The 14,140-nt window shown below is 40.3% G+C and overlaps 1 protein-coding gene across 2 annotated transcripts in view; it reads right to left on the reverse strand.

The window, feature by feature from the left end:
- cat2.S (calcium transporter 2 S homeolog) overlaps positions 1–14,140 on the reverse strand; it is a 56,884-nt gene that overhangs the window by 11,508 nt on the left and 31,236 nt on the right. For both annotated transcript variants that reach the window (XM_018223953.2, XM_018223954.2), the window contains exons 14-17: positions 10,234–10,404; positions 6,361–6,479; positions 3,987–4,185; positions 1,571–1,772 (exon numbers count right to left, since the gene is read on the reverse strand). In XM_018223953.2, coding sequence (XP_018079442.1) covers positions 1,571–1,772; positions 3,987–4,185; positions 6,361–6,479; positions 10,234–10,404 — 691 coding nt within the window. The remainder of the gene's footprint in view (positions 1–1,570; positions 1,773–3,986; positions 4,186–6,360; positions 6,480–10,233; positions 10,405–14,140) is intronic.

Genomic DNA, 14,140 nt, shown 5'->3' on the forward strand with positions numbered 1-14,140 from the left:
GAAAAGCTTTAATAAAGAAGCTTCCATGAAGCAGTTTACATTGGATGACACACTCAAACCTGATAACTCACACTCACACTCACACTGAAGCCACATGTGCACTGCTGCATCAAATGTACAAGTAGAAATGCCCCTTTATAGAACATATACAACTAATGTAGGGGACTCAGGGTTTAGTTACCAGTTATTGTAGGCAGTGCCCTGAAGCTTTGGGACAACTAATTGTGGTCCTTATTGACAGTTGGGAGGGGAAGCTGTTTCCCTATCCTGGGTTAATGTATTCTCCTGGCAGTTGAGTGCGTTTAGTTTTTAATTCTCCCTTATGTTCAGTTCCGATGCTTATTTTTGTTTCCATACTGGCCAACAGTTGGCACGCTGGCTGGGCACATTCTAAGTAAGAGCAGAGGTTCCAAAGCAGAGAGCTCTGGGAATATTCTTAATGCCAGTCCCTTCGCTGAAGGAAGACAGTAAAAATGTTGCATGACATTTATACATAGGATAATGAGCTTGTCATTAGCCATGTCAGACTGGCCGGTGCACTCATTTTACCAATATCTGCACTGAGATCTCTCTCCTTGCACTTAGTATTACTGTGACTCACTTGCTGCACATTGTTACGTCAACACTATTGTTACGTCTATAAAGAACATCTAGTGCCGGGTTAACTTCTAAAGTGGTTATGGTATCTATTTTCCCTTTTGAAGAACAACAACTCCCAGAAAACTCTCCCATCCTGTGTTCTTTAAAGGAGAACCAAACCAAATCCCCTACCTAGGTAGTCCCCCCTCCCTGCTTCCTCCCCCACATAGTTAGTTACCCCTGAAATTGCTCCTAAGAGTTTGCTCAAGTATTGTGCAGGGAAGCGAAGCAGAGCTCATGGGCTCCATCTTCTAGATCTCCGGTCTTCTTCGGGTCCTCTTTCTTCGGCAATTTTAGCAGTTGCCATGAACTGGATGACTGCTTCAACTATGGAAGTCACTTACAGAAGAAGACTGGAGATCCAGAAGGTGGCGTCCATGAGCTCCGCTGCACCGATAAGTGAGCAAACTCTTTGAGGCAATTTCAGGGGAGGGGGACTACCTAGGGACGGGTAGTAGGTAGATGATTTTCTTTTTGGGGGTTTTTAGTTGTCCTTTAAACAAAACTGCAAGGTGTGCTGATGGGGATGATGATGGGTTAGTGTTTACTTGCTGGTAGAAATCAATGAGGCTGATTTACCAGCACTGTGCACATACAGTAGCAACCAATCAGTAATTGGCCTTTTTTCTAGCCAGCTAGAGGTAAAACAATGAATGCAACAATTTGATTAGTTGCCATGAGTTACTGCCCATGGACAAATTTGCCCAGTGTTGATAAATGACTAGTGTGTTACTGAGCAAGAATCCTGGGATGCACAGCAAGTGGGGGTGGGGTGTCCACTTATCAGGGTGTCGAGTCAACTTGGTCATTATGGTAACAGATAGCAACCAGGTAGCATATATTAGTCATCAATGCAACTAGGGTTACCAATCCGTCATCCGTGTTCAAACTTTGATCTCACGACTCAGCAAATCTATGTTCTGTGCTGTACCTTAATCTGCATGGTCACTTTTTTCAGATCGTCTCCTTGATTGACCGTGAGATCATCATCGTAGAAGAGTGTGAGCGGGCTGCAGTCGTCCTGGAAATGTCTATCGTACTTGGATCTCTGCTTTTTGCTGAGATCTTCCTCTATTTGCAGCAACGTGCTTGCCTGCTGCATGGCCGCATTGGCAGTGGCGTTGTCATACACCCTAAGAGGCGAGAAATGGAACAATCGTTATTCTCTAGATGTGGGACAATTGCCTACCGAGACACCACAATGGGTCCAGGACAATAACTAATCATTCAACACATCAGGCAGCTTTTTTTGTGTACAATATCCCCCCCAAAATGTGGTACATACAATAGCATCTAATGAACTCTCATTGCTAGGTACTTTGAGTGGGAAAGACCATTATTAACTTTGGGGGGTGGAGGCAAATGAGAAACACATTGCACGGCTCCTAGATGGGTCTTCACATGGATTTCATAGTCTAATAATACAATGCTCCTCAATGAAAAATCTACTCCCATCCCTAACGGCCCTCAACCACCAACAAACTGGAGATTTGGGGAATTTTAAATCTAAATCTCCGTAGTTTGAGTGTTGTGAAGAGAAGAAGCACCAGTGGCTGGGGATCTAATCCGAAAATAAAAATGTAATTACATCTTCACCTCACTGAAATAAGATACTTTTTTTTTCATATAATCAATTAAAAATTCTATACTGTTTATGAAATTATTAAAATATTCTTTAAGTTAATCTTTACTGCTCACACTCAGCAACATGTCTCTCTTTCTTTTCTCTACATGCAGTAGGCGGAGTCAGTTTTTGATTGACAGTTAGAACTAATACATCCTTGGGGGTTTCACCCTTTGCCTAGAAGATACATTATAGCTCACTCTTTTAAAATAACCGGCTCTGATGGAAATCTCGTTTTGCTGAATGCGGGGTGTGTGCCAGAGTCAGTTATTTTGTTAGCTGCTGTTTGTGCTGGAGTCGGTTATATGAGTTCACTTTAAAGGAACAGTAACATCAAAAAAAGTGTTTTAATTAAAGTAATACAAATATAATGTAGTGTTGGACTGGTGAAACTGGTGTGGTTGCTTCAGAAACACTACATCAGATAGTAGATAAGCTCTGTCTGTCTAATGGTGTTATCTGTTATCCAATATTTAACCTGTGCCATATAGCATTTTTTTCAATTTCCGCCATGGCTACACAGCAGCTTGTTTATATGAACTATAGTAGTACTTATCTGTTATCTACTGTGTATCCTGTGCTTGAATAGCTGCCCCCATGGCTACACAGCAGCTTGTTTATATGAACTATAGTAGTACTTATCTGTTATCTACTGTGTATCCTGTGCTTGAATGGCTGCCCCCATGGCTACACAGCAGCTTGTTTATATAAACTATAGTAGTACTTATCTGTTATCTACTGTGTATCCTGTGCTTGAATGACTGCCCCCATGGCTACAGCAGCTTGTTTATATAAACTATAGTAGTACTTATCTGTTATCTACTGTGTATCCTGTGCTTGAATGGCTGCCCCCATGGCTACACAGCAGCTTGTTTATATAAACTATAGTAGTACTTATCTGTTATCTACTGTGTATCCTGTGCTTGAATGGCTGCCCCCGTGGCTACACAGCAGCTTGTTTATATGAACTATAATAGTGTTCTGAAGCAAACACATCAGCTTTACCAGTGCAGGGCAACACTACATGATATTTTCATTACATTAAAACACTTTAATTTTTTTGGTGTTACTGTTCCTTTAAAACATCTGCCTTGAAAGGGAGCCACTCCTAAAAGATGTATTTTACCTACCTGTCAATCAAAATCTGCCCCAGACCTCAGTATGAAGAGAGCAGTGAGAGTGACAGGCTGCTGAGAGTGACATAAGGACATAATATTTAATTGATTATATTTAGAAAGTGTCTTATTTCAGTGAGATGAAGCTTGTATTAAAATTTCATTTTCACCATAGATCCCTTTTTAGTACTCATCTTATTATTAAACCCTCTCCTAATCATAATCCAGTCTGCAGGAATTTGGACCCTAGCAATCTGATTGCTGAAATTGCAAACTGGAGAGCTGCTGAATAAAAAGCTAAATAACTCAAAAACCACAAATAATAAAAAATGAAAACGAATTGCAAATTGTCTCAGAATATCACTCTCTACATCATACTAAAAGTTAATGCAAAAGTGAACAACCCCTTTAAGGTATCAAGATCCAAATTACAGAAAGATCCCTAGGTCCCGAGCATTTTGGATAACAGGTGCATTACCTGTATACAACCTACATCATTTCAATGAGACAATCCTGCAACTGAACCCACCACCCCTGGACAACGTTTCAGTCAAGTGTGACTTCTCATTATCCCTGATCGCCCCCATGGTCATTAAAAGTGCGGGTACCTCTGAAACGTGTCGGCGAGCAGCGCTATGAGCAAGTTAATGCACAGGATGGAGGAAATGCCCAGGAACGTCCCACACAGTATATAAGCCATGACTGCGTCCGTATTATACATGTCATTAAAGCCGTAGTCGTCCACTAGCGTGATCCGAAATATAGCAAACAGCATCTGGTCAATGCTCGCCATGTTGGGTACTTTCCCTGTACATGAAGTACATATATACAGTTAGACATTGGCTTACACTGGCTCCATCTATTGCTTTCTAAATCTCCAAAATGAAACCCATTTGAAGCTAAGATTTGTACATCATTGTCGGGTTTTGGGTATAGCAGAGAAAGAGGAAGGAGGGTCCCTCGGGATGAACAAAGTGGTGATATGGTACAAAGAACATATTATAATGTTGCTTTTAGATCATTTAGATTTATTTTTTCTAGTTTATTTTATATAATTAATTTCATTGTTTTTAAATTCATTTTATTTTGATTTATTTTATATTTTATTTTTTTTTAATTAATTTTTCAAATTGATTACATTTTTTTTTCCATACAGGTATGGGATCTGTTATCCAGGAAACCTGTTATCCAGAAAGCTCTGAATAATGGAAATGCCATCTCCCATATACTCTGTTTTATCCAAATAAGCCAAAAGCGATTTCCTTTTTCTGTGTAATAATAAAACAGTAGCTTGTACTTGATCCCAACTGAGATATAATTAATCCTTATTGGAAACAAAACCAAAGATTTAAGAGATTTCAAAACCAATAGACTTAAGTCATGAAGATCCAAATTACCAAAAGTTATCTGAAAAACCTCAGCATTCGGCATAAGGGATCCCATACCAGGTATTAAATATATTTTTAAATAATGTATATTTTATTTTATCTTTACTTTTCAGTATATTAAGAATGCTCAACCTTGAGCCCACCAGCAGTTCTTGATTTACATTTCAGCTGGAGGACAGCAGATTGGAAACCCCTGAGTAGTGTAATGTTTGTCCTTTAAAAGAGAGTCTTTTTTCTGCCCATTACTGCTAAATTATGGGCTTCCCTTCTGTAACTCCAGCAGGGCCGCCATTAGAAATCACGGGGTCCGTAAAACAACATTTTGGGGCCTTGAAATACTTTAAGTATTCAAATCTTAGTGGCCATTGGGTCAGGTACACAAATGAAGCTTTGGGCCTAGGATTGCCACCTTTTGGTCCCGTTGAATCCTGGGTAGGTGGTGGGCCGTGATGCTGTGGGGGGAGTGTCTTGACATCAGGGCGGGACTATGACGTGCCAATCATAGGGGATCCTGACTGTTTTTCCTAATTTGGAAAACCGGGCAGGCAGTTTTGACCAAAACCAGACAGGTGGCAACCCTATTTGGGCCCCTCCAGTGGGCCAGTCTGCAGTTTTGAAATGTTTTGAAGTATGCTATAGAATGGCCGGTTCTTAGCAACTTTGCAATTGGCCCTCAGTATTTTATTTTTTTATAGTTTTTTTTATAGTTTTTGAATTATTTCCCTGCTTCTCCTGACACTTTCCAGCTTTCAAATGGAGGTCACTGACCCCCATCAAAAAAAAAATGCTCCTTAAAGCTTCAAATAAATAGTTATTTGTAGTTTTTATCAGTAGGGATGCACCGAATCCTTCAAGAAAGATTTGGCCGAATACCGAATCCTAATTTGCATATGGAAGGGGAAAACATTTTTTGCTTTCTTTGTTTTGTGACAAAAAGTCACGTGATTTTCCTCCCTGCCCCTGCATATGCAGATTAGGATTCGGATTCAGTTCGGCCGGCCAGAAGGTTCCGGCCGAATCCTGCTGAAAAATTCCGAATCCTGGCCCGAATCCCGAACCGAATCCTGGATTCGGTGCATCCCTACTCTCCAGTTTGCAATTTCTGCAATCTGGTTGCTAGGATCCAAATTTCCCTAGCAACCATGCCTTGATTCGAATAAGTGACTAAAATATTTTTCAGCAGGATTCGGCCGGAACCTTCGGCCCGGCCGAACTAAATCCGAATCCTAATTTGCATATGCAGGGGCAGGGAGGAAAATCACGTGACTTTTAGTTACTTATTCGAATCAAGGCATGGTTGCTAGGGAAATTTGGATCCTAGTAACCAGATTGCAGAAATTGCAAACTGGAGAGCTGCTGCATAAAAAGCTAAATAACTCAAAATAGAATAACTCACCAAGAATAAAAAATGAAAACCAATTGCAAGTTGTCTCAGAACACCATACTAAAATGTGATTTAAAAGTGAAAAACCCCTTTAAGGGCAGTATAAATAAGTGGGCTGTAGATTACAAGCGCATTAAAGTCGGGATTTTTGGGTGCAGAATTATCACTAGTCACAGAAACGGTGATCAGACATCATTATGTAAATCCTACCTCCGAATATGATCCAGAATGCACAGGCATAAGGGATATAAAATTCTCCATAAAGAAACAGGAATTTGACGACGTCTACCATAATCTTTTCCAGCATCACAATGAAAGGACCAAGGAGCCTTTAAGGAGGAAAGAGAAATCGTGAAATAAATGAGCGTTCATGGAGCCCACCCTTTCCCATTCAATGACCCATTGAATGGGCAGAATATTGGGCAACGAAGCTGAATTTACTGCACAGAGGAACAGCCGTGGCACTGGGCATGTCGCTTTGTTTTACAGTCACAGAAAAGGTCAACCTTAAACTCTACTGATCATTGCCTGGGAAACCAATCTGTACCCTTGTCATAAATATTGGTTAATTGGTAGAGAAATATTTATTCTGAGTAAATGTTATACTGGCAACATGAAATCCAAGGGCATATTAACATTCACCGGTTAGCTTTGCTTTGCCTTTAGCATGGGATTAATATGGCACCAAATGGATGGCAAATATATATGTAACTATATCATGTACATAGCATGTTTATGTGTGTACAAACATACTGTATATAAGTATTAGTGATCGCTGGACCTTTTTACTTTATATATTTATATATATAGACTGTTTATGTTTGAACGGGCACTAGAATAAATACAGTTGAAGATTTCTGATTTATATACAGTACCTGTATTTGTTTTGTGATGCAGAGTAGTATGTGACATCAGCTTGTCCTTTAATTATTACAAAGTAAGGCATATGAAGGGAAAATAAAAGAGGAAAGGTCACTCTGACCCTAAGAGAGGCCCTGAACTGAAAACCTGGTACTAGCAGTCTTAAACTGCTAATATCTCAGTAACCACTAAAGTTGGAAAACTATTGTAAATTGCTCAAGGGAGCAAGTTTAAATTCATTTTTTTGGTGGGCGGTGCCGTGCCAAGGCGCCCTAGGCAACCTGGCCGGCTATGTTGTCTCCCTTTTGGGTGCATGAGTGAACGAGCACACGTATTCGCTTACACATGCGCTGACCATTGCATAGGATATAAGAAGTGTTGCCAAAGGTGGGCGACACATGCTAGGTAACTAGGAGAAGGAAGCAGAAGAAGTATGTGACTGGTGCCCCTCCAGCTTTGCACCCTAGGCACGTGCCTCTTCTGCCTACTCCTAGTTCTGGCCCTGGGGGGGGGGGTTACCACAATTTGCCTGGATGCCCCATGATGTGGCTGATGTTTTTGAAGTGCAAGTAGCCAGAGACACCTGAAGAAACCCACTTTTTCATGTGACTCCCTGTAGTTTTTCTGGTTTATACCAGATGGCTGCCCTGCAAACTAAAGTTGGGCACACACTATAAGATTGGCTCATTTTGGGGAAGTCTTTTCCCTATTGGCCACCAACATGCTGCACCAGACAGTGTCGGACTGGCTCACCGGGATACCAGGAAAACTCCCAGTGGGCCCAGTTGTCAGTGGGCTCTCTTGATTCTAACCATTTAGCATAAATTATTCCCTATTTATTTATGGGAAAAAATTCTTAACAATGGAAGAATATAGTAAGTAGATATACAAGACTAGGACAATAATGAGGTTGAGTGAGGAGAGGAGGAATAAGAGTTTGGAAAGTGGCCCCATAGTCTAAGGTTTTCTGGTGGGCTTCTGGCATCCCAGTCCGACACTGGCACCAGATCAGGATGATTTTGTCCCTAGCTCAACAACTGGATCATAATGGGGGTCTAAAGAGACCCATCAGGATAGGGAAATGCCATCAGGAAGGTCTCATACATGGGTCAACAACTGCCAACTTGGTCTATAGGGGCCCATACATACAAACCAGTCAGCATTATGTAGACTTTCCTACCTAATAGTAAAGCAGCGCCTGGAACCACCTACAGCAGAGCAGTATCACCTTTTCAGCTCATTCTACCCCTCTGTGAGTGATAACTCTCACTGTATTATACATAAGACCTACATACAAATCTGTCACTTGCTTGAATAAAACCCCCAATTAATGGGCACAAATGAGCTTGGTATAATGCGACACATCAGAACGTGATACATTGCTGTATTTAGCTTATAGTTCCAGAGGAATCAATGGGATATTCATAGGAATCAATGGGACATTATCTGTAAATAGACATGGAACAGTCTGTTTATTTCTCCCGATTACAAATGATATACACTGCACACGGCCCATTTCATTAAATAAATATAAGCATTCAATTTGCTCAATCGATGCGGCCTCATATGTAGTTAGAAGATACAATATTGAATTGTTCAGTGCTCCGTCCGTAGCATTCTAAAGTATTGTGTTTTTATTGGTTGGTTCCTGCCAGGCCCGGAATGGCAATCTGTGGGTTCTGGCAAATGCCAGAGGGGCTGCTATAAGGTCCAATAGAAAGTCAGTATTTAGTGGGCTGGTGGGGGCTGTTTGGGCCTCTGTGTAGGCTGATTGGGCCTCTTTGTACCTGTAATGCCAGGGCCTATTTTGACTCTCAGTCCAGCCCTGGTTCCTGCATCATATTGCACTGCATTTGCCTCCTTAAACTGACTACTAATGCTATGAAGCTGCTGACTGGTCACTTTGGCAATTCAAGAGGTGGCTACTAAAAGCCCAGACCCAGTTTTTTGGTAGCCATCCAAATAGTGGCTCCTGTAATTCCTACAGTATATATAACAGACCATCACTAACAGGTTATCTGCATGAAATGGCCTGTAACACCCCAAGAATTAGAGACCATCCACTGATAAAGAGCATTGATTTCTGCAAGTATAGGATCCATAATCTGGAAACCCATCATCCAGAAAGTTCTGAATTATGAGAAGGCCACCTATCATAGGCACCATTTTAATCAAGTACAGGTATGGGATCCATTTTCCAGAAACTGTTATCCAGAAAGTTCCAAATTACGGAAAGGCCGCCTCCCATAGACTCCATTATAATCAGATAATCCAAATTTTAAAACATTATTTGCTTTTTCTCTGCAATAATAAACAGTAGCTTGTACTTGATATAATTGATTTTTATTGGAGGCAAAACCAGCCATTTGTTTTTTTTTAATGTTTACATGATTTTCTAGTAGACTTAAGGTATGAAGATCCAAATTACGGAAAGATCTGTTATCCGGACAACCCTAGGTCCCAATCATTCTGGATAACAGGTCCCACCTATTACTTGATCCCAACTAAGATATAATTAATCCTTATTGGAGGCAAAACCATCCTATTGGTTTTATTTAATGTTTATATGATTTTCTAGTAGACTTAAAGGAGAACTAAACCCCTTGCGATGTGAAGTCCCCACTGGCCCCCTCCCTGCACAGTCTTACCCCAGAATTCTGTCCCCTCTTGAAATAGCGACTGCAAATGCAGACTGATCTTCCTGTCTTTGCTAATCTTCCACAGAATTTCTTATTCCAAAAGTAACCTCAAGGGACTCCCAATCCAGTGGTACTTACCACCCTCAACATGACTGGGGTGCCTGTTTGGGGCGAATTGGTTTTATCAGTCTGGGCTGGAGGTTCCATGATCCTTCCATAGGTTGAAGTGCTGTTTATTTATCTACTCAGGTCCACATAATGATTATTACTGAAGAAAGCCAATTATATGTGACCATAAGTACCAATGGCCTTGGGGGGTGGCTGGGGACTCTTTGCTGGAAAAAGAACTTTGTGGCCATTCATTTCTAGTAATAGCAACATGTTTCTGTTTGTTTTCATTGGAAAGTGCGGGTATCACTTTAACTGTAGCTGCATGGGTGAGGGATGACATGTAAATCCCCTGCCATTCATTGATTAATGAGGCTCAACCAATAGGCACCCCCAAAAAAGCAGTATCCTGTTTTTATTGGCACAAATAGAAGAAATAATGTTTGTAAGTGCCGGAGCCTTTATTTAATCTTACCGGATAGCCCTGGCGTGTTTCATCAGGCGGAGCCAGAGGAAAATGATGGTCACAGAAAATATCCGCACATGGTGTGTGTGTATGGCGGTGTTGTTTTGCACTGTGATGTCAGCGATATGGGTCACGGTCACGGCCAGGAGCAGAAAATACACTATCCAATCAAATATATTCCTAGGGACAAATAAGATACAGGATACATTACAAAACAATCATTACGATGACCATAGCATTATATAGTTTGGGCAGCAAAGAACGTCATTATCTTGACAAAAATCTACATACTGGGTGTTAGGGATTGGCACCTTTTCAAGATATTATCATGAGATCTCCCCATGATGGGCTGTGACTTGGAAAGGCCAAATATGTCCCAAAATCCCATGGGGTACTTTCAAAATACAAGTACTCCCTCTATTATTTATGAATACCTCTCCTATGGAGAATGGCTGCTAAAAGAATTGTTTTGATACAATGATAAGTAATTTGCTGGACCAGGTTGTGAAGATATTTATTACTCCGATATCCAGTTCCCAAACTTCAAGATGTCCCAAATTTAACAAATTTAACTTTATGAACCTGCTTTAGTGCATTGCCTCTCATATACAGAATCCCACTACACACAGGGGGCGTAATGTAATAAAGGGTGCAAAGTTTGCAATAGGTCTAATTACTCACAGCAAGCAATCAGCAGGTAGAATTAACAAATTTCTGATTGGATGGAATGCAGCATCAGACTGGGGTCCCACCAGGGTTGTAATGTGAATGGTCACCTCCCAATGTTTGATCCCTCCCAGCGAGTGAGTGTGCACATTGCCTCCTTAGTCCTGGGGCTCCACAGACAGGGGTGTGGGTCTGGGTGTGTGGGTGGTGGTCCAAGAGGACCAGGGCCCCCCATTTTTTTCCTGGTGTTCCACTGGCCAAATCCTACCCTGATGCTATAGGTTTCTAAACCTGTAAAACCTATGGATCTTTTATTATGCCATCTACAAGTTGTAAGCATGAAGCTAGACCTTCAAGCTCCAATAAATATTCTTTAGACCAGGGATCCCCAACCTTTAGAATCTGTGAACAACATTCAGAAGTAAAAGGAGTTACTAGCATGTAAAATGTTCCTGGGGTACCAAATAAGGGCTGTGATTGGCCATTTAGTAGCCTATATTTGGATATTCAACCTACATTGAGGCTCTGTTTGGCAGTACACCTGGTTTTTATGCAACTAAAATTTGCCTCAAGCCTGGAATTCAAAAATAAGCACCTGCTTTGAGGCCACTGAGAGCCACATCCAAGGGGTTGGTGAGCAACATGTTTCTGCGAGCTACTGGTTGGGAATCACTGCTTTAGACAGATCAATACATTCTACATTCCTTCTTCTACTAGAGACTTGATCCATCTTAAAATGACTTGCCTGGGGACCAGTCAGTATTAAAAGAAAGGAAATGGCCATCATTTCTGTTGGCTTCTCTTTGGCACCTCATCATTGTTCAGCCTCCTCAACTCAAGATCATGTAACTCGCTCCAAGCAGCAGGATCATGAGTTAAAGACAATATAGACTGAGACAAAGGATAGAGCCTTGGGCAGATTTCAGTTACGGGTAAAATGTTCCACATAAGTCAGTATGTAATTGCATGTCAAAGGGGTTGTTCACCGTTGAGTTGACTTTTAGTATGATGTAGAAAGTGATGATATGAGACAATTTATAATTGGTTTTCATTTTTTATTACATGTGTTTTTTGACTTATTAGCTTTTTATTAAGTAACTCTCCAGTTTGCAATTTCAGCAATCTAGTTGCTAAGGTCCAAATTACCCTAGCAACCATGCATTGATTTGAATAAGAGACTGGAAAATGAATAGGACAGGCCTGAATAGAAAGATGATTAATAAAAAGTAGTAATAACAATACAGTTGTAGCCTTACAGAGCATTTGTTTTTAGATGGGGCAAGTGATTGCCCATTTCAAAGCTTAAAAGAGTCAGAAGAAAAAGGCAAATAAATAAAAAAAACATCAAAAATAAATAAAGACCAATTGGAGAGTTTCTTAGAAGTGCCCATTCTATAACACACAATGTTAACTTAAAGGTGAACCACCCCTTTAAAGCTCTCCACCACTAATATCATTCATTAAAGCAATTCTACTTGTATTCAGTAAGTGTCCCTTTAAGGGCTCTAAAATTAAAACATAAAATCTATTGTTTTAAAGGGGAACTATAAATGAAATATAAGCTTCCTCATACTGAAGTAAGAAACTTTCTGAATGCAATTAATTAAACATTAGGCATTGTTTTCTGAAATAATCAAGTTTATCTTCATTATTCCTATCTCAGCATCTTCATTCTCTCTTCATGCAGCAGTTGGGTGTCAGATATTCATTGACAGTTAGATCCAATATATCTTATAGGGGGGTTTCCTTTCCTATCAGATATATTAGAGCTCACTCAAATAACTGATTCCAGTACAAACAAAATGTAACAAAATAACTGCCTTTTGCACAAATCCTGCATGTAGAGAGACATGACGTCTGGTGAGTTTAATAGAGTGAGCTCTAATACATCTTCTAGGCAAAAGGAGCCCCCCTATTAGATATATAGGATCATTCAACTGACACCCAACTCCTGAATGAAGACAGAATGAGGAGAAACAGATGCTGAGAGAGGAATAGTGAAGATAAACTTGATTATTTCAGAAAAGGTACAGAATTTTTAATTGATTGTATTGAGAAAGTTTCTTATTTCAGTGTGCTGACGCTTATATTACATTTTCCTTTTTACAATAGTTCCCCTTTAAAACAGTTTGGGTGAATTATTATTATGACAGTTCCCCTTAAAGTCCTGAACTTGATTTAAATCCATCCCATGAATTTGTTGAGTTTATATTTATCTAGAGTGTAGGGTAATATGTGCCCTGGGGTGAAAGTTGGGAGAAAAATCAAGTTTGTTCTGTAATGAGGGCAGAGGATTACGATGCCCGGGCAGCAGAATTTAAGCAAGACGCCCCCCATTCTAAAGCAAATCCCCTATTCACTAATGACTAAAGGCAATATGTGGAATAGAGCCAGAGAGTGAGTCAGAGTGGCACAAATACGAATCATTCATCCAGAGGAAGTAAATTCAAAACAGACACAAAGGAAACGTATCTTTACTTGGAAACGAGCGAATGCCCAGCGAGTAAAGGCAAAGGCATAATGGCTCATCAAAACCTAATTAGATTGAGGCCTGAGGGACATGTATTATTGAATGAGAAGAGTTTAATGGGCCCAGTGGCCTTTCTTCTCCCTCTATTTTTAAATGGTTTATAATTGAGAACTGGGTTGTGGATTAGGCTACTATTCTGTACAACAGTGTTCCCATGGGCTAAAGGATCGGCAGTGAGTGCCGGCGCCCTGCGCTGCCATCTTTATTTACAGAACAGAACAGAGCTTTGTATTGGGCTTCTCTTCCATGAGTCAATTAATAGGTGAATTTATTTAACAACCAGACGTAGGGCTCATTTACAAAGTGCTAAAATGAACGTAAAATGTAAGCGAGGTACTTGTGCCAATACAAAGCCCCAATCAAACTGCACTGAGCAACTACACAGCCTGCATTATTAAATTGTGTGCAAATGCAAGGTCATGGGCCCAATGGATGGAAGGAAGCCCTGGAATTAATGACAGTTTTTTATTTAAACATTTTACCATCCATTTTGGTTAAAGGGGAAGTAAAGTCTAAAACAGAATAATGCTAGAAATGCTGTATTTTGTATACTAAACATAAACATGAACTTACTGCACCAGAAGCCTAATCAAACAAATGATTTATGCTTTCAAAGTTGGCTACAGGGGGGTCACCATCTTGTAACTTTGTTATACATCTTTGCAAGACTAAGACTGTGCACATGCTCAGTGTGGTCTGGGCTGCTTTGAATTATCAAAC

The sequence above is a fragment of the Xenopus laevis genome, chromosome 6S, assembly GCF_017654675.1.
Source record: "Xenopus laevis strain J_2021 chromosome 6S, Xenopus_laevis_v10.1, whole genome shotgun sequence".
NCBI classification, from domain to species: domain Eukaryota; kingdom Metazoa; phylum Chordata; class Amphibia; order Anura; family Pipidae; genus Xenopus; species Xenopus laevis.